This window comes from Aspergillus welwitschiae (assembly GCF_003344945.1).
Source record: "Aspergillus welwitschiae strain CBS 139.54b unplaced genomic scaffold BDQ94scaffold_27, whole genome shotgun sequence".
Classification (NCBI taxonomy): domain Eukaryota; kingdom Fungi; phylum Ascomycota; class Eurotiomycetes; order Eurotiales; family Aspergillaceae; genus Aspergillus; species Aspergillus welwitschiae.
In genome coordinates, this window is record NW_020798721.1 from 165401 (window position 1) to 191341 (window position 25941).

General features: G+C 48.4%; 10 protein-coding genes across 10 annotated transcripts; 4 read left to right on the top strand and 6 right to left on the bottom strand.

Moving 5' to 3' along the window:
• Window positions 1-253: 253 nt before the first annotated feature.
• Window positions 254-3728, top strand: BDQ94DRAFT_148067 (DUF3435 domain-containing protein). Its single transcript, XM_026767133.1, has 5 exons — window positions 254-935; window positions 991-1252; window positions 1319-1641; window positions 1780-2153; window positions 2218-3728. Exons 1-5 carry the CDS (start codon window positions 589-591, stop codon window positions 3246-3248), a joined length of 2337 nt encoding a protein of 778 aa, XP_026623853.1. The 5' UTR covers window positions 254-588; the 3' UTR covers window positions 3249-3728.
• A 1863-nt stretch (window positions 3729-5591) lies between these two features.
• Window positions 5592-9116, bottom strand: BDQ94DRAFT_180863 (uncharacterized protein; the record flags this gene model as incomplete). The annotated part of the gene is made up of 3 exons (XM_026773752.1): window positions 5592-8286; window positions 8345-8643; window positions 8699-9116. 3 exons carry the CDS (start codon window positions 9114-9116, stop codon window positions 5956-5958), a joined length of 3048 nt encoding a protein of 1015 aa, XP_026623854.1. The 3' UTR covers window positions 5592-5955.
• BDQ94DRAFT_148069 (uncharacterized protein) lies at window positions 8909-10883 on the top strand. Its single transcript, XM_026767134.1, has 4 exons — window positions 8909-9967; window positions 10018-10117; window positions 10168-10382; window positions 10429-10883. The coding sequence occupies exons 1-4, from the start codon at window positions 9239-9241 to the stop codon at window positions 10546-10548; spliced, it is 1164 nt and encodes a 387-aa protein (XP_026623855.1). The 5' UTR covers window positions 8909-9238; the 3' UTR covers window positions 10549-10883.
• A 111-nt stretch (window positions 10884-10994) lies between these two features.
• On the bottom strand, window positions 10995-13185 carry BDQ94DRAFT_180865 (uncharacterized protein; the record flags this gene model as incomplete). Its single annotated transcript, XM_026773753.1, has 8 exons — window positions 10995-11360; window positions 11412-12285; window positions 12316-12450; window positions 12525-12666; window positions 12713-12763; window positions 12815-13006; window positions 13059-13109; window positions 13159-13185. 8 exons carry the CDS (start codon window positions 13183-13185, stop codon window positions 11039-11041), a joined length of 1794 nt encoding a protein of 597 aa, XP_026623856.1. The 3' UTR covers window positions 10995-11038.
• A 541-nt stretch (window positions 13186-13726) lies between these two features.
• Window positions 13727-15526, bottom strand: BDQ94DRAFT_161035 (ferric reductase family protein; the record flags this gene model as incomplete). The annotated part of the gene is made up of 4 exons (XM_026769301.1): window positions 13727-13833; window positions 13886-14075; window positions 14278-14991; window positions 15038-15526. The coding sequence occupies 4 exons, from the start codon at window positions 15524-15526 to the stop codon at window positions 13727-13729; spliced, it is 1500 nt and encodes a 499-aa protein (XP_026623857.1).
• A 1258-nt stretch (window positions 15527-16784) lies between these two features.
• Window positions 16785-17877, bottom strand: BDQ94DRAFT_180867 (RING finger protein; the record flags this gene model as incomplete). Its single annotated transcript, XM_026773754.1, has 7 exons — window positions 16785-16924; window positions 16991-17116; window positions 17173-17274; window positions 17325-17411; window positions 17459-17548; window positions 17597-17683; window positions 17733-17877. The coding sequence occupies 7 exons, from the start codon at window positions 17875-17877 to the stop codon at window positions 16851-16853; spliced, it is 711 nt and encodes a 236-aa protein (XP_026623858.1). The 3' UTR covers window positions 16785-16850.
• A 917-nt stretch (window positions 17878-18794) lies between these two features.
• BDQ94DRAFT_161037 (casein kinase family protein) lies at window positions 18795-20070 on the top strand (the record flags this gene model as incomplete). The annotated part of the gene is made up of 3 exons (XM_026769302.1): window positions 18795-18876; window positions 18927-19929; window positions 19992-20070. 3 exons carry the CDS (start codon window positions 18795-18797, stop codon window positions 20068-20070), a joined length of 1164 nt encoding a protein of 387 aa, XP_026623859.1.
• Window positions 20071-20502: 432 nt separating this feature from the next.
• BDQ94DRAFT_172606 (uncharacterized protein) lies at window positions 20503-20820 on the bottom strand (the record flags this gene model as incomplete). Its single annotated transcript, XM_026771984.1, has 1 exon — window positions 20503-20820. One exon carries the CDS (start codon window positions 20818-20820, stop codon window positions 20503-20505), a length of 318 nt encoding a protein of 105 aa, XP_026623860.1.
• Window positions 20821-22937: 2117 nt separating this feature from the next.
• BDQ94DRAFT_172607 (putative glutamine rich protein) lies at window positions 22938-24742 on the top strand (the record flags this gene model as incomplete). Its single annotated transcript, XM_026771985.1, has 2 exons — window positions 22938-23262; window positions 23313-24742. 2 exons carry the CDS (start codon window positions 22938-22940, stop codon window positions 24740-24742), a joined length of 1755 nt encoding a protein of 584 aa, XP_026623861.1.
• Window positions 24743-24968: 226 nt separating this feature from the next.
• Window positions 24969-25847, bottom strand: BDQ94DRAFT_161038 (class I SAM-dependent methyltransferase; the record flags this gene model as incomplete). The annotated part of the gene is made up of 1 exon (XM_026769303.1): window positions 24969-25847. One exon carries the CDS (start codon window positions 25845-25847, stop codon window positions 24969-24971), a length of 879 nt encoding a protein of 292 aa, XP_026623862.1.
• Window positions 25848-25941: the final 94 nt, after the last annotated feature.

Consider the following 25941-nt stretch of genomic DNA (forward strand, 5'->3'; position numbering starts at 1 on the left):
GCTTCAGATAAAAGCTGGATACTATAAATATTTACTACTAGACAATTCGGACTTACCAAACGTATGCCATTTTGGGCCGCATCCGACGCCTTTTTCGGCAGCCATTTGGTAACACGTGACTTCTCCCTTCCACCACGCTCCCAGCCTCGCTACCACCACGCACCAGTCACACTCGCGCTCATTGCCCCACCATCGTGGGCGTTTCATCGACTTCAAGCGTCGCTCTTTCAGCACCGTCCCTCCAACCAGAGGCCGTATGAGGGAGCCGAAAATGGCTTCACTTCATCCCTTCAAATGCGCCCGGGCTCCGGCCAGGCCTCGAGGGCAACTCGTTTACCGCGGCTCGTTTCCTCCAGACTTATTTTTCCTTCTTTTAGTTTCTCCCCTAATCCATCTGCCGGATCACCCTACTTAAGAAGGTCATCTTCTAGCCCCAAGGTCTTTTCTTGCACCTACAATAGACTCACTTCAGTCTTTTTTTAAGTAACTACTTTGCTAGAATTTGGTGTCGTTCCTACTCCCCCGAATCCTTACGACCGCTGTGCCTTTCCTCTCAGTATCCGTTCCTCCATTCCTTCAAGTCCACCGATGAAGCGTACCCGTACACGACAGAATCGATCCCACCTGACGGGGAGTGACTGCAGCGAGAATGATATTGCCGGTAGAGGCCCTGACTGGGACGAGCAGTGGGATGCCACTTACGAGACAGATGTGACCGAGCCAGATGTCACCGAGCGGGATGATAGCCCGAGGCCACGAAAACGCCTCCGGTCGGATGACCCTGCTTTGGAGCCAAGTCCATCCAATGAGGCAGACGAATTCTACGACGACCCCCTCGATGACACCGGAATCGACCTTTGTGAGATCGACGATGATTTTGACAAAGCAGAGGGTACCATCGAACGACGGGAGCGGATCGAAACCCGATGGAAGCGGTCAGTGACACAGGCTGAATACCGCCTTTGCTGTTCTCAGCTAATGCAGGTATAGATATTGTAAGAGCAAAATAAAACTAGAGCCCAATGTACGAAAATGGCGGGATCCCGAAGAGGCTCTACGTCAGGCGTCGAACAACGACCTGTATCGGTTCTTGGGCTGGTCTCTCAAACTCGAGCGAGGAAAGAATGGTCGACGTAACAAGGGCATTCACAAGTCTAGCTCATTGAATACTGACTGGAAAAATCTTCGTGGTTACTACCAAAAACTGACCAAGAGCAAAATCGATGATTTAGATGGGTCAGAAGTACGGAGAGTCAGTAACATGAATTATTATTCTTTTGATTTATATGACTATCTTGTCTAACCGTCCAATCTATAGGGTATCAAGTACTTGGTGGTAGAGCATGGGTTAGATACGCAACCGAAAAAGAAGACGCCAGTCTACATTGAAGATATCGGCCCGTTGAATGAAACGATTCTCTCGACTCAGCTAAAGAAGTTCTATCTTGGATTCCAGCGTGTCCAAGTATGCCTGTTCAATTCACTGGCTCTGTTCACTGTACACCGCAGAAGTGCCCTATTGAGTCTCCAGTTCAAGGATCTACAAATCTCGCTGCAGAAGGATCCTCGCGGCGGACCTCCTATTCCTTTGGTTGAACTGACGCCCGATGGATGTAAGAAGTTTCTCGGGCTGACTAAATTGTAAGGGCACTGCCTTCCTTTCCCTTCACTATCTCATTATCTCTAAGCCCTGCTGGATCCGTCAACACGAGTCTAATTTGAAACCATTGCCCTTTCGAGACATGTCTAAACCGGGCAATGTGGGCTAACTGACGACAGGACTACATTTGCACTCCCTGAAGTGGTCTATGGACCATCTTTGGTGATATGTCCCCATACGTTACTATTCGGAGTCTTATTTCACGCCAAAGCATTCCGGAATAACTTGACATCAAAGGCCCAGTTGCGGAAGCTCTTTGTTAGCAAAGGTTGCCAACAGCTCCTGGTGCCCTTGGACCGGGAGAAGGCGGATTGGTATATCTTTTGCAAAACAGACTTAGTCAAAGGAGTTCCAACCATTCTGCGGACCCAACCCATGTCCAAGTCCTCCATGTCCAGCCTCCTGGTCACGTTTGGGGAAATTCGCGGATGGCCCGGGACATTCCATGCCCATAAGTTCCGGTACGGGGGTAGCAAAGTGCTCAACGAGAGTGGTGAGCAACTCTTTCCATACCACCTCTATCCAAAGTGCTTTTAACTGCTGACATTCAACTTCAGGATGGGTCAGCAAGGAGCAACATATGTTGATCATGAAGCACGCTAGCCCTCGGACTTTTCTCGACCATTACCATCCTTTGCAGATCGACACAGATATGATTCGGGTTATCTGTGGCCTTGACCCGGATGTGGAATTAATGCGGGCTGTCACGCGCCAGAACCGTTGGCAAGACCCGCGACGCCCAAGATATCTAACTGAGCAACAGAAGGCACAGGTGGAGGACCATCCTGAGTTGGAAGAAGCCCGCCAGAAGCTGAGGGAGCTTGGTGCCCAGTATGATAAGACCCAGCAACCGGGTCTGCTCATTCGGATGGAGAGGCAGAAGAAAGAGGTGACGAATACGCGAAAACGATTGCTGAGGGCTTTGCGGCATCAGATCCGAGAGAACTTTGATGAAGAGCAGGCTTTCCTGGATATTGAGGCGCAGCTCTCTGGCACTGCAGTCAAGGAAGAGGAAGAGGAAGAACTTTTCGAGGATGCTATGCCTCCAACCCAGCTACACCTTTTGCGATGTCTTTTGTCCTATCCGATATCCAACTCGCTGGAAGACGAATGGAATCGGCGCGATGCAGCTGCGGATGCGGTAATGCAATATTGTGATGTCCTTGAAGGAGGCCCTCTGAGAGGCCGGCCAAGGCGAGAAACTACGACCGCTGCATTGCATGAACCCATAGCTCCACCCCAGGATGTATCAGAAGTTCAAGACGGCGTCAGTACATGCGAAGTGGCACCCCCTACTGTACGGGGCAAGCCGTCGCGTGCTACCAAAGAATATTTAGAGAATTCGGAGCTGCCAGAGGCCTGCTTTCAATGCTTCGCGAATGAGAAGCTACCTGAAAAGGTTCGCTGCCGAATGTTTCATGATGCTGGTTGTGTCACGCGCCACTTTGATGCCGTTCATCTGAAGGAGGAGCCGCTCAAGTGCAACTGGTGCGAAGTGACCTTGTTGCATAGAATGGCATTCCAGCGCCACGCGATTGATGAGCATCGGGTACGCAGTCGTTGGCGCTGCCCGGACCCGGTGTTTTGAGCGAAAGAATAATGAGCCAACACACACCATACGCGGCTCTTCTTTAATAGATTCTAGACGATGCAATTACCTAGACTATTTTCCTGTTCTAGTTTACTGGTCGACGACTATCTACACTGCATTATCGACCGCCCGCCGTAGAAGAAATGCACCGCCTAGGAACTCTACGGGTGTATGATCTGTGAATGGTCTTTTGTTTCTCTTGATGCGCTCTATGACCGTTGCAGACAGACTTTCACGGCATGACTACTGTGGAAGATTCGGCCGAGTGTTTATCTCGGGTTTATTTAATTCGAAATATCACTCTTGCCACAATTGGTGTACAATGGTGAAGCTATGGTTGGGTCTTTGCGAGCATCTTTGATTCGAAAGGACTCTGTGTAGGGGGATAGACACTGTCTCCATTCATGGGGGTTCTTATAGTCAAAATATCATATTTAATGCAATGAAGACACATAAGAAGAGCTCCCCAAAATCCCGAACAATAGATGTTTGACTCATGGAGCTACAGTTTTCAATGATGTATGTTGCCACCAGCGGCTACACCATGTTTCTTGTAGTTCCTGGTGCCTTGATTGGCTGCAAGCCCACTACTAGTACTTTCTGTATTTAGTATCAGTGCCGTAAGTCCGACAACCTGGGTCAAATGCGCTCTTAAATGCCGAGAGACCACCTGGACTCCAGCTACGCAGGCCATGATTCTTGTGCTGCTAAACTACTCGATCAATCCATTAATCTATGGCTGGGCTTTACAACCTACCTCCCGAGATCTTGACAATGATCTTCCAAATTCTACCCTTTTCAGCAATTCTATCAACTTGCCTCGTTTCTCGATATCTCCATGCTGCTTCGCTACCCTTTCTTGTTTCTTCATTCAACGTGGAGTGCAAGACATCGCGGTTTCGGAGAAGATTGCAGTCATTCCTGGAAACTATCATCAAAAATGATGCCGGGCAATATGTGAAGTCAGTCTCTTTTGAAAGAATTGAAGAAATTTTGCCTTATGAATCTGTATATCTACATAAATTCTTGCCCCAGCTATCACCACAGGTACCAAATATACAGCAGCTTGCAATTTCTGGGGATTTCTATTTCTTGTCCATGCTGAGAGATTTCCCGTTCCAATATCTAAAAGAGCTTCACTGTGTACAGAGTGGACCTGCGATATGGAGAATTATCCATCTTCTTCCGCGGTTATCTCTGTTATCATTGAGAAAACATTATTGCAATGCAGTGCAGTTATCTGCATCCAATCTTCCGATCAATCGAATTTTGCTCGATGAATGCGATCTTGATACAGAATCTTTATGCATGATAATCAGAAGCTGCAAGCGTCTAGTGAGCTTGCAGTATCACCACCCTCTATCATTTCCAATCTTTCGGACACCTATCCCTCTCGATTCTCGAGACATACATGCGGCTCTTCTTATTCACAAGCAAAGCCTGAAGGAACTTATTGTTGAAGACTGTGAGAATAATGTTGCATACAACAAGACTCCTAAGTATGGATCCTTTGAAGACTTTCCCGCTCTCGAGAAACTAGGCGTTGAGTGCAATGCCCTCGATACACAAATTTCTTTACCCCCATCAATGCGGTCAATAGTCATCAGACGTTGTGATTCTGCCATAACACCAGATATACTATTATATTTAGGCAGGCATCCAACAGTGGAAGTAATCCAGTTTAACTACATGGATGGAGGCATCGGTCGTTTTATCCAACAGCATCAGGACCTGGGAATGATACGGAAGGATATTCAGGTTGAACCTGTGAATCAGGATCGGGCTCCTTCCAGATATGTGTATCATACGCGAAGACGACTTGGGCAGTCACGGATGATCAACTCGAACTGATGTACTAGTAAAGTCTTATTATCCGTCCTCCTGTCCGTTGCGGTATTACCCCTACCTGTCTGAGGATAGCGTTCTCCTCTCGCCGCTTTCACATCGCTCCCGGGCCGCTCCTTCTCTGGCTGATCTATAACCCCGACCTGGTTCCCTCCTTCAACAACTACTCGACAGAGTTTTTAGCTAGGATGGCCCGAACACGCTTCTAATTTGTACGTACATGATCAGGTGTCTTTCTAGCTGCTGGTGATTGGTTTTGAGGAAGCTAGAAACACCCCCATTACATGACTAGCCCCTATTGGCTGCTGCCTTGGCCACACGAATGTAATGGATTGTGCTCATGAGGTGAACGCTTGTCGCTGACCCAGTGAGGCGGATCTTCATTGGTGGATACCAGTAGATTCAACTAGAAAGAAGTCTGCTTGGCTTGATCCCTACATTAAGCATATATTATGATCTGATTGGATATGAGATGACTGTTCTAGAACGTATAGCCCTCGATGAACCACCTCACATGTTTTAGTTCCTCTCGTATGGTTGTCTCTCTTGACTGGACCCTCACATGGCTAATTTCCTCACAAGAAGAATCTCACAAGAGGGTTTCCCTCATAAGAGAGGCCTTTTGATCCAATACTCTCAAGTTAGATGAATTACTATGATGATCTACCTATAACATATCACACAAAAATTTCTGCATATCCCGTAGAGCAACACAAGAGATGGTTCTCATGGTGTCAACTGCCATGAGAGGTTCCTTCTAGGGCGGCCTGGCTCATGGCTGTTAAAACTGCATAAGTTGAGCCACATATTTCTAGATTGGACCTGAAAGGGTGCTCATGTTCTCTTGACTGCCATGAGACTATTGCTCGGGCAGCACTCGAGAAATCAACGATAGAAGCTGCTTGTCTTTGGTGATTCGGCCTTGGGACGCGAGCTTCTGCTCTTCATCCTTAGAGATCATAAATATGACATTACTGCCGTCGGCAGTGGCTGCGCGATAACATTGGGTGGGGCTGAGGCTATGTAGATTCCGATCATACAGCGAATAATTCTTCCGTAAATACTTCGTCGCCATCAGTTCCAACGGCCGTAGACTGGAAGCACCCGCTCGTACACAGTCAGATTTCTTCCATTCGCCTTTAAACTCCCAGAAGGAAATCTCCACAAGTGCTGGTGGTTGTGGTGGCGGTGCCTCGACCAGGATTGAAGTCCCGGCATCTGCGGGAGGACCCAGCTGTCCTTCACGGTGAGAAGCTGGCGATGGGTCTTGAGTCGTTTCAGAAACCGGTGCTACTAGCTTGTTATTATGCGTCACGTCCGCTGATTGGTCGTCAGGGGGCGCCAGTGGTGAATTCTGCCTTTCTCGTGGTCTAGGTGACGGTTCCAGGACTGGTTGCTTCTGGTAAGAGATACCAAGCTCTTCCTGGAGTCGCTCATGATCTAACTCCTCCTCTAACTTATCCTGTTCTTCCCGTGCCCTCATGATATGGTCAACGTATTCTTTCAAGCCCTGTTCTTGCCCAGCAGGGCCGCCAACACTCGTAGAATTGTCGTCCTCAATTTCCGTGGGCTGTGGCTGTGACGGATGAGCAATACGCGCCTGATCTTCAAGGCCATTGTCCAGAGGTGGACCCTCTACTGTTGGTCTGTCGTCTGAGTCCTGCTCAAGCGGGGTTGCTTCAAGTGAAATTCTCGTGCAATGGCTATGGGTATCTGTTTCTTCCGGGGCGGCAGGGCCATGTGTGGGGGCGGTTGCTGGATCGGACTGCATTGATTCGTCTTGTGGACCTTCATCAGAAAGTTCCTGGGACGAATAGTCGTACATATCCTCATCCGAGGACTCCATGCTCGGACCGTCCAACTCCATGTCGTAGTCTTCGGGCTCGTGGTCCCCTTCTCCCGTTGGATGCAACTTACGCTTGCGCATCTGAGCCCTCCGCTTTCGTCGTTGTTTAGCAACACCCCGTTTTCGTTTGTCCCTCTGGACCTGCTGGCGGCGCGGAATATGTTGCTTCTCGCCCCGTCGGGCGCCCCGCCCCTGTGGCTCTTCTCGTTCTTGATGAGGTGACCCACTGGGTAGAGCTGCTGGCCGAGCGGATCCATGGTCCCCAGATGAACCATCTTCTCCAACGAACAACGGCGACCATGGAATATCCCCGGAAGACTCTCCGGCCCGGTCACTGCTAGTGGGTCCAGGTATTGCAGGTCTTCCAAAGAAGGAAAAATAGACACAGCGGCGGACATAAAAGCTAGTGATCGTGTCAGTAAACCCAATGTCGTCGGCGTGCAAACGGTCCAGAAAGAGCAAGGGACTATCTTGCTTATGGGTTCGTGTTTGTGGCATCCCGCAGCGAGCCCGAGGTTTCACGGTGCTGTCCGCGAGAAGATCATGTGTCATGTCGGGCTGGTCGGGCACCGCCACAGCAAAACAGTCTACAATACGGCTGACAAGGATTTCAAACTGCTGGGCGTCATAGCGGAACCGACTAGGTTTCCTAGCCTGCAGCAGAGCCGCCCGTGCGATCTGATGGTCTGGGGAACCGTTAATCAATGCATCAATTTCGGGGGACTCGAATCCGACCCGGCGAGCGAGTTCAGCCATCTCATAGATCGCTCTCTCATCGGCTTTCGCACGAATTGGCTTTGCCAACAGGTCATCCACCTTCTTTGGGTCCGAAGGCATCAGAGGATAATGTCGCATTGCATACAGCCACACCTGCAAGTATCCCATTTCAAGGCGCTTCACGTCGGTCGCCCACTGATGCCGGAAAGTAGACTCAGAGGTCTGAATTACACACTCCCCTCCCTCCAAATTCGAGGACGGAATAAACATTGACCTCATGGTTTCCCACACAGACTCAGTCGATGGGCCAAAAAGTCGCTTCACACAATGAGCGCAGCTTTCCAGATATTTGAAATCTTCAAAAAACGTGTACAAGGACGGAATCAGCCCGTCAAAATCCTTCATTCGGCTCCATATGATTCTTCGTTCTTCCTCGCTGAATTCTGCAAATGCCTGGCCACTCAGGACCAGCCCACAGGCTAATTTTGCGTCGGTACGGGATCTGCCCGGTGCCAGCAACTGCAGGGCGTCGACGGTATCCAAATCAATCTTCTTCATCGAAACAGGATCTGAATCAACTATGGAGGACCAGAAGTATCCGATATGCTCAAGATAGGTCAGAATCTCCTACAGAGTGGTGAGAATTGTGATTGGCAGGACGGCAAACAGGGATCTTAGAACTCACATCGACACAACTTGTGGCGATCAACCGATGAAGCATGCTTATTCTCATTCCATGTGGCCAAAGCCCAGGGATTGGTAGTAACCGATCGAAGGCTCTACGGAGACGACGGTTTCTTTTATTGTCTAACTGATCCAGGCGGTCCTGATTGCTGGGTGACAGCCGCACAAACCACCGCTGCCGGAAGCTTTCGTTGTCCTCGCCCTCATACTGCCGGATCTTGCGATATATTTGCCCGTCAGTCGGCTTCTTTTGATTAGCATATTCCTCTATCAGGGAAGTCCTCAGTTCTTCACCGATGTCTACGTTGATGGTCAGTCTTATAGATTCTAAAGAGATGAATCCTACAAGGCGTACCGTCCACGTAGAGATCAACTGTCCACCAGCGGTCAGCCGGAGGAAGTACCTTGGCTCCCGCCTGCACGCGGTGACGGCCATGGAGGGCTCGTAGTTGCCCCGCCGCAAACCCCAGCTGGGGACATTGGTAAGGATCATTAGTCAGCAGCGATTGCTGCGGAACTTTCGCCTTCCGCAGCGCATCAGCGAGATCCTGCCATGACACGATCGCGGGGACGTGATTGTCGACATCCAGGCGACGACAGCGGTTTTTGCGGAAGATTTCACAGAGCCGATCCAAATTTTTGGGATCCAGATCTCGCGGCAACGGGGGGTCAAATTGAATTTGATAGATATTAACCTTGGCTGTTCCTAGGTATTTCAGGCGCCGCTCCGTTGCCAGTCGGACTTCTTCCTCCGTAAATAGGGCCCGCCGCATCGCGAGAATAGAAGTGCAAGCAGATATCGATAACGACAGAAGAAAAGTCAACGCCATGGCAAATATATATATGTCGAATGGGTTCTCCACTGCGGTAGCGCTGCGGAGCCTCGCTGTCCTGCATGCATGGCTCCCGCAGCGACCCCCAAGCTCCCGCAGCAACCCTTTTCCAGACCATCTTAAAACTGCGCTCTCGCTCGCATGCATTGTCTTTCATTATTGCTGTATCTGCCCACTGGGTCTGGACGTTTATAATCTCCATCATGCAGCCTGTGAAGAACAATCGGGCCACCCAATACCTAGCGGATGAAGTTCCTCTCCTCGAACAACCACCTGATACTGAAGCAGCGGTGCCATCACCACCTGAACTCAAATACAAGCCCAAAGAAACTGGCTCATCCAGCGCCCGCCCGGGCAAAAGACCCGCTACTCCCTCGCTCGCAGACTCGAGTCGTAAGATCATCCGGGGTCCGTCACGAGCCTTGGCTCTTCCGGTAACCAGCGGGTCGGGGAGCGGTGCGGCTTCAGATCTAGTTATACGAGCGGAGCCTCCAGGGGATACTTTTAAGAAATACTACGAATGCGATTTGGCTGGCACTGTTTCTGTATGTGTCCGGCGTTCCGGCCGCCGTGTTGTATTGGCAATTCGTCAGTATCCCTGCAGTGATACCGACAGAATCCTGGAGATTCTCCGTTCCACACGCCATCAAAATGTGGTCTCTGTTTCGGAGTGTTTCCGCACCCCGGATGCCCTGTACACTCTCAGCAAATTCCACCCGCTCACCCTAGATCATATCGTCGCCTGCAAAGCCTTCCCAGACCAGCAGCAGCTGGCTGCCATTATGTCCCAGGTTTTGTCTCTAGTCCCACGCGAATATACACGATCGCTAACCGTTCCCAGTTTGTTGATGGGCTATCATATCTCGTCGCCCAAAATCTCCAGCATAGCTCCATGGATTGCTCCAGCATCCTCATGAGTCTTGAAGGGGAGATCCAAATCGGTGAGCCATTGCTTGGGCCAAGCTCGGAAAGGCTTCTAACTATTTATTAGCACGGATTGATTGCTTTGCCGTCCGACCGGCAGGTAGGGTCCGAGCGGATGACTTGGTTCCCGTTGCACGGGTTATGATGCAACTGATGCAGAAATACGTTAAAGATGACGGGGCCGTTGGGATTGACAATCTCGATCGCTGGCGGAATTGCTCAGCTGCTCTTGAGTTTCTCTCTGCGACGACGTCTGCGGGCTCATTTGAGGAATTGAAAAGTGTTAGTAGCCCCCGCTTTATTTTGAAAGCTGCTCACTGGTCTCTAGCAGCGTCTCTTGACTGAAATCCGCTGGTCTCCTGGAGATTTGATTGGCCTGGCATGGTTTGCTCTGATATCTGCGCGTACATTCTACTCGTACGCGCCCCAACCGGATGAGGATGAATAAGGCACGCACGTCGCTACATGGTTGACGTAACGATCTTGCAAAACAGGCAAAAGACAGTTAATATGATTGATTCAAAGTGAGTTTACGTGGCTGTGGTGATCGTGGATGATTCTTGATTTGGAAACCTGGAAACCTAGCTTTTATATGCTTTCGGGTCGCAGAGTCCGACCGCAGACAACTGTGAGACTGAGGCTGCTTAGCTCCATAATATTCTCCAAAGGTCCAGTCCTACGTCTGGATATTATTTACTTGTATCCTAATCTGACGATTCGGACATGATTCACGATAGTCTATTGTCCTGCAGCGCAATTGAAAACCGAAAAGCCATCTGGATTGGTAAATAATATTATTCCCTACAATAACGAGAGCTGAAAAGAAAACAAGACGAGCATAGCTAAATCACGTATGCATGCACAAGTGAATAGAAGAATTAGGCTCAGGCCTCCCATAATCTCAGAGGGGTGTTACGTAAATAGTCGCCGGAATAGTACTACGTTTCTAGCACGCTAGCGAGGAATTCATGCATCTTCGCTGTCGCACATTTCTCGGTATCAATCTCTGTCCAAGGATTTTCTATCCGCTGACTCGCTAATGCCGTATTATCCTCGGCATGGGCACGAGCCAGCTCATGTTGTCCCAGGAGGCCAAAATCGTCGTTCAAAATGGCTTGGAGGTCGTCTGTAACTTCTCCAAACATGAGGGATTTGACCGCGAGCTCTAACGCGTGGAAGATGCGAATAGTGCCTGGCCGAGTATGCAAGGCGAAAGTGACGAGAGCATTGATTTGATCATTGCTGAACGTATCATTGCACCTAAACCTTTGGGTCAACTGGGCCACAAAGTGTGCTAATTGAGGAACGTACATGATACCCATCAGAGAACTGTCGCCTATCAACAGAATGCCAACTCCCCAGATTCCCGCAAGCTTCCACCACCATCTGCCTCGTCGCACATGATAACCAGATATCCTATCACGACGAGACTGCATTGGCATGGATTTGCGAGGGTCGTCAGAATAGGCATCGAGTATAGAATTAAGAACAAATGTCACCACCGGCTTTGACATGGGAATATGGTAGTGATCTTGCGGGTGACTACAGAGTTTCTCATAGTTGAAGTAGAGCAACACCTGTCCGATACGCTCCGCGACGGGGTCAAGAAACGGTTTCCTCGCGTGAGTGTCGAGTACTTGAATGTAGTTCACAGCCCCCTCTATGCCTTTCCAGACGGTGGGAAGTCCGAGTGCGTGCAATTCGAGCGACATATTGTCGTTCCACTTACTCAACAGGGGTCGAAGCACTCTGCAAGGGTTTTTCACGGAAAGCTGGACTTCCGCCTCAAGGACTTTCCGGACTCTCCGATCTCGTTTTTTCTTAGGCTCATCCGCTTCGTAAAATGCACAAGATTGCAACAAGTAGAGGATTGTCTGATTCGACTTGGTTACGACCGCCGTTGTTTTCAATTGCCTCGACAGGTCGCTATCTAGCCTCTTTCTCTTGACTGATTGGTTGAGCATAGTGGCTTCTAACACCGGTAGGGTTCGCTCCCCAATCTGTGGTGAGTCAAAAATAGTAGAAGGTGTTGAGTAGCTGGAGGCATCTCCATCGAGTCCAGGTGTGGAAATAGTTTCGGCGGGCGACGCCACTCCGGGGATTGGGTTAGTACCAGGAGGAAGTGTCTCCGGGGACATACAAAGCAGGCTTTCATCAGGCGTCTCAGTGGCGCCTAAAAGCCAATCTACCTCACTATTTAGGTAGTTTCCATGACTATACATATTCATCCACAGATCATGATCCTCACTTGTTCGTGAGATATTGTTCGAAGGGCACAGTGCTTTGGGATCGCTCGCGGGTAGGTAAGCGGCGAACAGAGATGGAGAGGGTTGTGCGACATTCGTATTATCTTCGAAAATAATGTATTAGGGTCAGATGATATCAGAGTGGCAGCAATCAGATCATGATAGAAACGCTTATTACCTGGTGAGGTGCTGTCATGGATGGCTTGCACTTGAGAGCGTTCCACAAAGCCAGCGTTTTCAAGTCCAAACCAGACATCAGCTACCTGGAACCTCTTCAGCTTCCGGAGCTGCTCCAGATCGGACCCGAGATCCCGAACGAGCTAGAAAGAGTGAGAATCAGATATAAACAGGTCTCGACCACCCAACCTTGCGAAGCTGTGTCGGTTCCAGAACGATGGGCAACACCCCCGAACATGCCTACGACATAAAGTGTTAGTTGCTGAAGATGACTGGAGAGAGCAAACTCGCCTCTAAGGTAATCGAGGCAGGAAATACATTCATGCAGCCATCCCGGTGTGTCGAGGATAGGATCCTCTGGTCAGCGCTCAGAATGTGCCACCGGATAAATCCCCCACTTTGGGCCCGCATCAAGACGTCCGTCTTCTGTGAATCATCTAATCGTCCAATCTGCTCAAACTTTTTGCCAATCTGGTTGACCAGCTGCAGTGGGGTGAGTATCATCCATAGTAAGCGTCACAAAGAGTTCACTCACGTCGGAACACACATCCTCATCCCAGTCTGGCCCGTTGTTCTGATGGATCTCCTTCAAGGGGTATGAGTGGATGAAACTAGGTTGGGTGGGTCTTGCTTACCTGGAGGCCGATTGTGATAGTGATCATTTTGATGGGGCCAGCCCGCATGAACGACCAATAACAGTAAACGAGGGAATGGAGGGCAACGAGGGAGATGTCGAAAGGACTGGTTGGGTGGAAGCATCGTGGGAAGAGAAGGAAACCGACTTTCTCTTATTAGGGAGACTAGACTGACTAGGCCTCAGTAAGAGTGGTCGCAAAGTGATGGTCCAGAGGAATTAAGGAGCAAAGAAGCAGAACATCGAAGAGCCACGGTCTAAACGCTGAATTTGTGGCCCTGGACCAGACAAAAGGACGGATGATGCAACTGCCCCACCTACCCGTTACTATGAACCTCGGGGAGCATGCCGTGCGTCCTACAACGAAACGGAAAGGTCTAATTGGCAAAAATTACATTCTAGCCCATGTCTTATCGTAGTCTTTCCCCAAAATAACAGCTACTACTCCGTACTATATTTATCGCTAAGCACCTCATGGCGTATTGTATTTGTCACCCACGGTATTGCCGATTCCCCCTGTTTACAGCACGCTCCAGCCCGCACACACCAAACTCACCGTTCGATTGTGTTCAACCAGCATTGGGCTGGTACTCTACTTCGGAAAGCACCACACCCTGATGCAGATAACCTCGTACGATCTCCCGTATGTGATCTCTGAGCTCGTCCGTTGTGGAGACTGACAAGGAAGTTCAGCACGCGATATGAACAAAGTTGATCGAGATCCTTACCCATCACCAGTGTCCGACCTTGCTCGTCTCGGATGTTCGGCAGCCTTTCGATCTGGTCACCGGATGCCTCGAGCGAGATGATACCTCGATAATCTGGCATGCCCTGGTAGAGACAGACTCGTTCATGCTCGCCAAATGGTATTCTGTTGTGTGCAAGGCCATTCTTCACGTAGATAGAGATATTGAGGATCTCAAAACATGACACCCGTCAGCATGAGGTGGAGTCTCCCAGGTATTGAGATTTGTTACGAACATAGCCTTTATCTATAATATCGTCCTCGAGGAGACTATTGAGCAGGCCCTGGGCTGAAATTGTCATGTCTACCTCATTAGCTGGTTTTATTAAGGGCTTATGGGACGTCACACTCACCAATAGACTCTACTTGCCATACTAAGTGAAGCCGGCGAATCTGTAAGGTGCAGGTGTTATAACCGTAGATCATTTTCTTAAGGTACGGGATTGTTGCGGCTATCCCAAACCCACTCGCGATCAACAAGGCGCTCTCATATTGACTGACGTCCTCACTCGTCCCATGAGGTCCAGTGAACAACGCCAAGAAAGACACCGAGCTTTCTGCGCCCACTGAGGCGTGATGGACAAGATCAGCAGATAAACCACGCCGCGGTTGTACAAGAAGCTCCAAGGTGTCCTGTCTACCGCGAGACCATGATGTGACCGTAAATGGGTGCGTCTGTGTCCATGACCATAAACAAACCGATGGTATCCAGAGGTTGATATACTGCCCAGCCTCAACCTGAATTGGTCGAGGCAAAAGGACGCGAATACGGGCAGCCGTTACTGTAAGGCCGCTATCCTTCGATTTTCTAAAGGTGAACGATACGAGGGCCCTGGGAGCACCGCGGCCAGCAAACAGCCCATTTCGATATAACAGGGACATCAGCTGCAAGCATGAGGTCAACCCCAACATCCCTAGTGCAATCCAGAAATAAAGCCTTGGAGGGCCACTTTTGGCCGGAAGATGCCGCCAGGTGCCGTAGATAAAGAAACCGGTCAGGATCTGATGCCCTCGGAGAAAGATCTCGTACGACCACTGACGGAACCATGGAATAGAAAACAGAGCAAGGGCACCCAGTGATGTAGCACCCTGACCAAAGTTAGCTAGAGCGAATGATAGCAGTGAAGATGCATACGATCATGGTAAATAAATTTTGCGCTTCACCGAGTGGAAAACTAAATTTTCGGCCCTGGACTGCTGCAATGATGTGAAATGACAGCAGAGCAACGGCTATCCAACCAGCAGCACGGTGGATTCTGCGACAAGTGCGCCAGGTGATACCAAGAAGATCAGCTAAATTGCTTAGATGGGTGGCAGATAAAGGGAAAATCAAGTTGATAAGGGCTAAGTCCCCTGCACGACGCCCAGTACTAGCCAACGATTCCATCCTAAAGAGGACGAGAAAGACGTTAATTGCGGCATATGACACGTGAAGGAGAACACCGACTCGAGACCACGGGCCCCAAAGCCGATGTCTATGAACAACGAAAGGGAGGGTCAGATGTCGAGAAATTAAAACAGAAAACAAAGTTGTCCAATTGATAAGGATAGAGAGGGTCCGGGTCAGGAAGAGCCCGGCAAAGATACCGCCAGTCGCAATTGCGTAAATGGTCAATGCATTCATGCTCTATGCAAGTACGGATCGGCTACCGAACAAAGATGGAACTGTCGAGAAGAATAAGAAGGGGAAAAGGGATGAAGGAAAGTAAGCATGCGAAGCAGAGGATTCTTATAACTTAGAGATAGCTACAGATGACGACCTTGCTGCGGCGCAGCTCCCTGAAATACACCATCACCTGCGGGACTAGAATAGCAATTCAGCTGCGGACCACCGCAGCAACCCCCAGCGGCCAAGATCAAGGTAGTTAACAGGCCTTTTAAAAGGCAGCGGAATTCTGCCTCTTATGCGGGCTCTTCGAGTTCGGAAAACTGGGCAGATATATATCCTTGTTCCATCCTCGTGAATCCACTGGCTCATCGCATTTTTTAACTTTGCCTTTTTGATTTTGTACTTTAAACATGGACTCTATTAAATTGTAATTATTATCATCAGCACTGAATAGAAGATAATCATAGTTCTCACACACTGCGGAAATAGCAGCGCTAACGTTCCAAGCTAAACAATTTCTTGCATGAGGTCAAAGCTTATTGGAAGTTAGGTTAATTGGCCCTCACTCGTCCGCAGGGCATATCCAAACAATTCGATAGTTAGTTAGAGAACATGTCTGAAATATTCCACGACTGTTTTGGCATATTGAAAGGTCGGCTACTAAAGATCTCCTTGAGATATGTCTGTGATTGGTAATTCTTTGCAATGACAAACTGCGCAACAGCCAAAAAGTTTTGGGGCGCCAGGATCTCTAGGGGAAGAGTCCCTTCCGAGAGATTTTTTTGAGAGGATTTCACGTGACCAAGGGCAATAAACCAGGTACCAGCTTTTCGGTAGCATACTGCTGAGAGGGGTCTGCCTTACATAGTTTGTGCAGGGAGCGGCACCTGACAAACTCACTAACTTATGCTTTTCAATCCGCCAGCTTATAGGATCCTGGCTCGCTCTTAACAATTTTTGTGGCTGATACTAGCTCATATGAGTAAGGCCATACATTATACTTTAGGGTGCTGCTTTGCAATCTTACAGCCATCCATTATATCCAGCAATCAGGATCGGTCATTAATCGCTAACTCCCTAAATGATGATACGGACTGAATAGAGTGCTACATAGGAATACTCCTCGGAATCTGAAGTTTAACATACAGAACCGAATTAATACGGCCATTGGACCATACATCAAAGAGACGGCATATTGATAAGCAAAAGGCAAAGCAGAAAACGGTCCCAATACAATATGAAGCTTGAAAAAACTTGCAGAGGGCTCAGGGATGGCGCATCTTTATACCATGCACCATACAATTCTCCAGGAAGCAGATATGGTTGGAACCTGGACAAGTCAAAGGAAAGAAGCTACAACCACTGACATGGTCGTGATTGCCAGGTTCCGCGTAATGATGAGGAAGCGTTTTTCTGCAGTAAGGACAGTTTAGCTCTATAAACCCGTATCGGAGTTTCAGACCCGCAAGATATATAGACCGTCATTATCGGCCAGAACAGACTCATGGACATAATGCACGAAGCACTCATGGCAGATGGTATGGCCACAGCCTAGGACTAGATCGACAGCCTGGCTGTAACATATCTTGCACAGAAACTCAGCTTCTAAGAGAAACGTTGTATCAGTACATAGGTTTCAAATGAGGTAGACGGCGACTTACGGATATCAGACAGGGGCTCTGGACCACTGCCACATCCACTGTGCCCAGTATCGTTGTCAGTTGCAGTCTCTGTGGTGCCATCATCTATGTAGATCGGGTGGTCTGTGGCAAGTTAGATGACTTAGCAAGATAAAGTGAGTAAGAAGGCTCACCAATCGTGTCACCGGCTCGTGTCAACTGGGTCAGAAAGCCATCCGTCGAAAATACGGATTCATGATCATCTATCTCAATGGGATTATCTGTAACCAGTTAATCAAAAACCAAGGAACAACACTGTGAGACTTACCAATACTGTCACCTGCCCGACTTTGGTTAAGAAGACAAGTACTGCTATCAGGCAATGAGGGACTGCCAAAGTCGATTTCTATGGGATTGCCTAAGAGCCTATTAGCAAAGTTCATGGATGAATGATGACTCGACTTACTGAAGCTTCCACTTGAAGGACGAGTCTGTGCTGGTGATGAGTCGGCTCCAGGCTGTTCACTAGCAATGGATACCTCAAAAGGGTATGCTGAAGGTTGTTAGCCTATCTGCATGACTGTGTTGATATTCTATCATACTCGAGGAAGGGAACCATGTGCCAGGCAGTCCGTTGGGAACCACTGGGCTGGTATGATCAGAGCCGCTAGATATACCTGCGTATCCTGGTGGTGTTGATGGAGCCTCAGCTCCTAGGAGCCTGTTCATGGTGGTATAGTTCGACATGATCAGAGATCGTATTCGATTGAAGCTTGATAGGGGTGAGTAGAAGAATAAAAGTAAGGAAGTCTGGGAGCGACTGGACCACATATTTATATCCTGGTAACTCTGTGTAGGTTGCTACAGAGCCTTGCTGTAGCTATTTTCGTACTGAGGGGCTATATGCACTGAGTGACATATAGACCAATTGAAGTCTTTGGCCGAGACCTACCTGCCACTCATGAAACACAGTCAACCTATAGGTTGCCTGTAGGCGGTTCTCAGTGAGGCGCTGCACTCAGGGTAGCATCATTTATGCGAGCGTGACAGCTATATTTGGCCATATGAGCCCACCAACTGGGAGAGGAAACTGTTACTTGAACTTTGTACGAAGCCCATGGCACGGGCTTGTTACTGCTTTATTATTATTCTTGATTTTCCGATCCTTTAAGAACAGAGCCAGGCACAAACTGTGCTTCGGATACCATTTATATATGAGTTGGCAAGTAGCATCTAGGAAAAATACGTAAGAATTTTTCTGCCATGCTCACTGCATCTAGTCTAATATCAGGCAATGCGTTCACATATTGTGAATTTTATAGTAAATATTCCTGTACTTATTTGGGTGGGTGAAGATGCACAGTATGTACTATGTTGAGCTTTATCAATCTCGAAAACCGTGGCCTCATCTACAACACGAGCACATATACTTGACTGCGAATGGACACACTTGCATCACAGTGCGCTTATTGGTGGTATACTCGATCTCGAAATTATAAATGTATTGGCGGCAGCATCATGGGTCCAGAAAACCACAGTTTCCTAATGGGAAGCGTGGCGTCTCGAAGTTCGTTACCTCACATATAAGGCCATGCAATCTACGAACGTTATGTATCACTATTGTCTTTGATCAATTATCCAGACTGGTACTCTATTCTGCTATTATGCAGTTCGAATGCGAAGGTCAGTGGATTGGCCCATTTGAGGTCATCAAGTGGCCCAATGTTCCCGGAGCACGTGGTCTGGGTAAGACGTATCTCCATAGCTTACAGTCCCAAGACGACTAACGTGGTTAGCCCGGAACAGAATCACGGGTGAAAACGCCGTACTAAAGGCTGGGTGGATCGGCAGCTTAAATCATGAGGCACATACGCTTCTTGCTGCGTCGGGTGGAATTGGCATACCTTTATTACATTGGTTTGAAACTGTTAATGGGATGGATGTTATGATCACCGACACCTACGGCCCAAGTCTCGAAGAGAACTTTTGCCTATATGGCCGGTATTTCAGCATGCAGCGCCTGCTTCTTTTCGCTGACCAAATACTGTCACGGATAGAGTTTCTGCATTCCAGAAGACTCGTCCACGGGAACCTAAGCCCCTGGTCTTTCGCTCTTGGCGAACATGCTTGGCAAAACCAGCAGGTTTTATTGGTTGATTTTGATATCGAAGCCGGAGTAGATGTCTCTCCTGCCGGTGATATCCATGCTATTGGCCTGATCTTGGCTTATTTCTACAGTGGTTGCGACTCATGGGTTGATTATCAGCAAAGAGGCATACGAGAGAACCCGAAGGATACTGCTCCGGTTTTTTCTTCTTTTCTTAATGCTATCTCGACCTGCAAAACAGTGGACTATGATAGCCTACGGGAAATATTCCGCGGGGCCTATCTAGATTTCGCTACCCAATTAGCCATCGCCCTCGACTTAAGGGGACCACGAGCGATCAGAGAAGGATATCAATCAGTATCGGGGTGCCTTATCACCCTAACAACACCAGATCTTTTTGAGAAGCTACATTCGAAGCTCATAGAAACCGGAAATGTGCTGACGGATGAGGATATTTCACCACATTGGGGTAGGCAGCTATTGCTTTCTCTGGAGGAGATCATGAATATCTACATTCTTCTTATCTCTCGCGATCGGCCCTCTTGTGACCAGGGAAGGCTTAAGATAGCAGCATATCACCTGCCTAACCGATTATGGAGAGACTTACGCTGGTTTCTGGCGAAAATCCATCACGCCACAAAAGAAGTCAAACTTGCATTTATCGAGAAAATTTATAGTTTTGTGGCAGCCTTGTATGACGGCGTTCCAGGCTACAGGATTTATTGGACTGAGTATCTTCTATACTTGGCACAAGAAAGAAAACGCAATTCATCTGGGCATGGGGGATCAGCTTGGACTCAAACAGTGTTTTACTGGCAGGACAGGCTGCTTAGAGTAAGGGAGCAGTCTTATGATCAATAATACAGTAAGGACCAACAGTATGATGCCGGTCAAGTTGGACACGCATGTAATGCGATAAAGATGGCTTTCACGGATAATAGAGATGCACTAGTACTTCACTTAAATGACTGCACCAAATAATCAATATTGATGATATAACATGAGTACTAAACTGTAATTATACACGGTTGACCATTCAAGGCTCCCCCAGGCTCAGATAGTTGATTGAATAGCGGCTTAGATTCATTTCAGTCTTGGTGTTCCAGGTAGAACCAGTGATGGTGGCTTTGAGATAGAGAAAAGTCGCATGTTGCGCGAACCGTCCCCCCTGTGCCTCGGTTCTAGTATGTTTGAGTCGAAGTTGTTTGGGCTCCACTCCTCAATCGGCCAACAGTCATGCTAGTTTAATACCCGTCAGAATCCTTCTATTCGAATAAAAGCATAGGACTCACCACTTTCTCAGCAGACGGGACCCATTTTTCGTGGGGGTGAGAGTTGTAGGTTGAGTATTGGATTGTACCGCGACATCCCTTTGGTTTCCGCATGAAAAGTGTATATATGCGAACTTCACGGCCCGTATCTAGACCGTCAAGGTAGAGGTCATTTAAACGCTTGTAGACCCCCCGCTTACCGCGGCGGAACCGTTCGCGGTCGGCCTTGGCTTTTCTCTTGATGTCCACAAGAGACCCGCGTGTCTGGCGCTTCTTTCGCCATGAAGTTGAATTCCCGAACTGAGGTGGCATATTGATCAAAAGCTTTTTGTGTTGTACTTTCATTCATCACCAAAAACTCCCTAGGTCTTTATAACATATTTTGGCGCTGTGAAGGCCACAATTCCATAAATAGATTGATGCTATTTTCGACTGCGCGTCACGAACATGGGCCGTCCGACCAGAACTCGCAGCATGTTTAGACAACCACAGCTGCGGCTGAGTAATATACCCTAATGTCTCCCCACTTGAAGAACAAGCTTGTTGCACACACATAGAGCCATATGCTGTCGACGCGCTAACCGCTAGACCAAAAACAATATATCGCGTCTCGTTAACCAGGCGATGGAGATATATGTACCAGCTAGGGATGTTGAAATTTTATTTTCAAAAAGCCATTACTATAAAAGTGTAATTTCACTCGAAAAAGGCGTTACAATTACAAAACATTACGGGATAATTGTGGATCGCAATCATAAGATTTGATTGGCTGAAATAAACTGAACTTTGTCCTAAAAATGGTAAGTAGATCTATATAGAGACAAGCGTGTTCTCTACTTTACATATCCAAAAAGTCGCTATATGAAATCTTGCCCAAAAATAGTGTAATTAATGAAATTAGAAATTACACTCCGCAAACCTAGTCCCAACATATACTGATGGCCACTACATTTTCATCTCGTGGCTTGTAGGGCGCCGTTAAAAGGTGAATGCTGACTAGGACAAGCCCTATCATGTGTCGGGACAACTCCCATTAAAGCTATCAAGGAAACAGCATATACGTAAGATACTCATCGGATCACCACATATCATCAGTGTACTTTGCAGACGCCAGCCTTGCTATACATGATGGTTGTGTGTTACATGAGCGTCTAAACTGCAGATCACAATATCCAAAAGACGACTGACAAAGCAAAAGTAAAGGCAGCACTTGTAATGCCAATGTATGAGTGAGCTTCCGCAGAAGAGTCAAGTGTGTAGTTAGTCCGCTTGACAGACATTGTACTCTGTGTTTCGGAACAGGCAGCTGTCTCTGTGACAGTAATCACCAGGACCGGCATTATAGAAGAGGAAGGAACTGGAACGCGGTCGCTGATCGTAGGACTAGATAAGGAATTCAAGTGACTACCGATAGATTCAAAGCTGAATGATGTAGAGGCAAGTGTTGAAGGGAGGCGGTTAGAGGGTAACATTCGACTGGTATTACCCAGTCCAGAGACAGAACTCGGCAGGTACATCATACCACTGGAAGTAGGAACATGACTAACAGTACGATGCCTGGCGGTATCGAGGAATGACCTCATCCCGTCACCTGGGTTGAGGGCAAACACCATGCCCGCATGGCAATGCGAGTAGGGATGGTCCTGCTTGCAGAAAAACCATCGCGGTTCAAGTGAAGTGACTGTGATTGTAAAAACAATTTTCTCTATTTCCGTAGAGCTAAACTCGATATATCCGGTGTCAAGCTCATCAATCGGTGAGCATGGGTCTTGAAAGCTCGACTCAGTCAATGTATGGTTGCGGCTTTGAAACACGAAACGAATCTGATCGCCGACATTGGCGTTCAGATGGTTGGGTGAAAAGATGGGGATGCCCCCAGTTCCAACACTAACGTAGTGTGTAACTTGATTTTCTGTCTCAGGGATGTCAACTGCAATTTTCTGACTGATTCTATAATTTAAGAATGTCAGAAGTTATAAAGTATTCGGGCTCGGCTGATACTAACTCGACCTTAACGGATAGTGCCTGAGGCGTAAGAACAAGAAGTAGGATGAGGATCAAAAGCATTTTTGCCATGCAGATAATCTAATTACCCAGTCCTACATTAGATATCATACCACTGTGGTGAATAGCGATCCTTAAAGTACCTTTTCACCTTAGAAGGCCACAGTTTGCGCAATGGCAACAGTTTTAGGGTCCGCAACCGTGGCCCGAACAAAGCTTACTTAAAGGCCCATGAGTGCCGGAGCTTTCATCACATCGCAAGTTCCTATATCATATTTACTGTCTGCTGGCTCAGGCAAACTGCCAATCTACGGTCGCTCTTGGTGAATTTAGTATTGATTTGAGTGTGAACTTTCTTTTTTTGCCATATACGCGTGTTTTCAGTCTTCCCTCTTTTGCCCAGACATACGCAGCATAGTCTCAATATGTCGGGCACCACATCCGGTCAACAATTACAGACCCAGGCCTCAGGCACTGTAGAGAGGGACCAAGAACAACTTTCAGATGCCGGTGCCGCCGATCCGGAACACCACATGACCAGGGATGATCTTACTGACGACCAAAAGCGCGACATTCTGAACAAGGTTCTGCGGTCCACCAATAGTCAGCTATTTCCATTTATCGCAGAGCTAGAAGCAGATATCATCCCGAAGGATTTCGGACTGTCCATGAGAGATTTGGAGATTGTATTGCATCCCGACAGATGGACAAGGCATGGGAGGGCGAAGGACGCTACGACAGCAGTTCAGAGTCAGTATTGCTATTAATTGCAGCAAGAACCATGCTAATCTCTTATATAGAGATTAAACATATGATTCATTTAGGTGTGGAGAGATTCGGTACTCGTAATGGTGACTCAGCTATGTGGATATATTACCATAAGGATCCTGGCGACACAAACACTGGTGACCCGGAACCTGATGTACCGCCGGCCCCTCCCATTCGTCTGGCTTATCCTGCAAATCAGCCTGGCAATCAATCAGGCCCTCAACAGGAAAGCAACCCAGCACCGGTATTGCAGACTCAATATAGCGTGCAAAATGGCGCACGTGGGTTCAATCCGGCCGAACTAGCCAGGCAACATGCTGCTGGTTCCCGTCGGGTCCTCTCCTTTCGACCAAGGACAGTACAGCGTCAAGTGAAGCCTGGATATACAGCATCTGGTGAAGAGATTTGTTGCATCCAGCCCCTGGGACCCAGCCGGGCAAATTTTGTCGTCCGGGATTCTGACGAAAGTTATCGTCTTGTTGACAGCTCAACTGCTGGCGGTATACCAACCATAGAAGCTGCTAAGGCGGCAGGTAAGCCGCTTACTGTGTCAGATCAGAACACGATCATGTTCTACCAGCAACGGGTCAGAAGTGGAGGCGAGTATGGCCTTTTCTTTGTAGCGCCCGGTGTCTGGGATACGGAGAAAAGTCGACTTCCACTCATGGTTGTTGGTTTCTATCATGTTTCACCTCAAACCCCGAGAGTGGAAGCGGCTGTATCCAGATCTAACCTAGGCAAGATATTGTCCTCGCGTCAAGCAGATCACATGATCGTACAAGGTATGGGTGGTGATTCCCATTGGTCCCTCCGTGACGCCTTGGCATATCAGTTATCGATGGAGGCTCCACTCGGCCCAACCCACATTAACTTTCCATCTCAACGACCTATGGCAGTATTGCCCAACCAATCAGGTCCTCCAGATTGGCAAACCCCGTATTATGGTGGGAATTGGAATTCACAGCGCATGCCTCTCGCGTGGAATGAGCAGGCGCCTATGTGGTTTCAGAAGCCACAGCAGCCTAGTCAACAATTCCCCACCCAAGAGTTCCAAAGCATCCCATACCAGCAACCTGCGGCAGTTTATCCTCAGTACACGACAGAGCCTGTAAACCGGCAAGCCTCCAATTATATGGCACCTGCATATCAGCAGCAGCCACCAATGATGCCATATAATCCTTCGCATATGCCCCCCCAGTTTCAGGCGTCGAGTCCTCAGCAGGCAAGACCGCAGGGGCCAGCAGGCATAGTACAGCCAACCCAGCAGGACCCCAATTATATGGCACCCGCGTATCAGCAGCAGCCACACATGATGCCACATAATCCTTTGCATATGGCCCCCCAGTCGCAGGCGCCGAATCCCCAGCAGGCAATATCGCAGAATCCACCAAGCATAGAACAGCAAACTCAGCAGCCGCTGCAGGTATCCGTGGAGGGGCAAGGAGACAGCAACCAGCAGTAAGAACTATAAAACACGGCCGGAACAAGCGAACATGAATTGTGACATTTGTGTCTAAATTGCCAGTAAAGGATCGCTCATAACTGCAAGTTCCCGTCAGAGACAGTGCAATGTGGTTAGACTCGGATTCTCCTAGCTAGGTAGTAAATGACAATGATAGTATTAAGAATTTGTAACGCGTTCAGTTCAACAGTCCCACTCAATCACAGCTAAACTCGCTGTGCCTTGCCTAATACATGGGTCGACGTGCTCGATACAGATGCAAGATATTATAGTTGCAGTTGTCCTCTGTTAACGCTTCTGATTTGACCTGGGTGGCAAGGTGCCGGATTTGGTCAGGACTCCATCCAAGGACGCTTCTAAAGGGAACAACGCTAAGTGGCTCAATACTTTCGGTGAATGCTTGACGGTACCAGAGACCAACGAGCCGTTCATAATCATCGTTGTGCCACTGGCCCAAAGGAAGCCCGACCTGATGATGATGAATCTCCACAAAACCAGCTTCCTGTAGTTTCTGCATCGTCCACTGAGGGCAGTGAGCCAATGGTCTCATGGCCTTCTCTGTTGCCTGGGTCAGGCTCTGATACCAGAACTGCATTGCACAGTCGTCTTTTGTATGTCTCACAGAACGCGGTGTGAAGTCAATCTCTATCTGCTCGAGCCAACCGCCATCACATAGGTGAGCATATACCTTCCGGTAGAGACCTTGCCAGTCGGATATATCCCCGCAACCCATTCGCAGATATATAACATCCCACTCATTTTCACCCAGGGTCCATGTGCTTTCAAGGTCGAAAGGAGCCCGAAAAATGCAGTTTTCAGGCTTGTTGGGCGGTTGAATGGGAGCAAGATCAACACCAACAACAAAAGCACTAGGCAACTGCTGTGCTATGTCAATAGCCCATATTCCCGTCCCGCATCCCAAGTCAAGAAAGCGACCGTTTTTGGGATACGGTACATGGACTATCTTTTCAGACATCAGCGCAATAGAGAAGACCTTATGAAAAAAATCCAGGCGGTCTTGCTCCTGGTCATCAAACGGTGACCCTGTCTTCAAAAGGCGCAACTTTCGGCCACTTTGCCCATATTGTTCCCTGGGATGATTCATCATCAATCTGCGTATTGGCGGGCTAATGTATAGACTTTCGCCTTTCATCGACGGGACGTGCACTTGGGACTGAAATTGCCAATCATGATTCCTA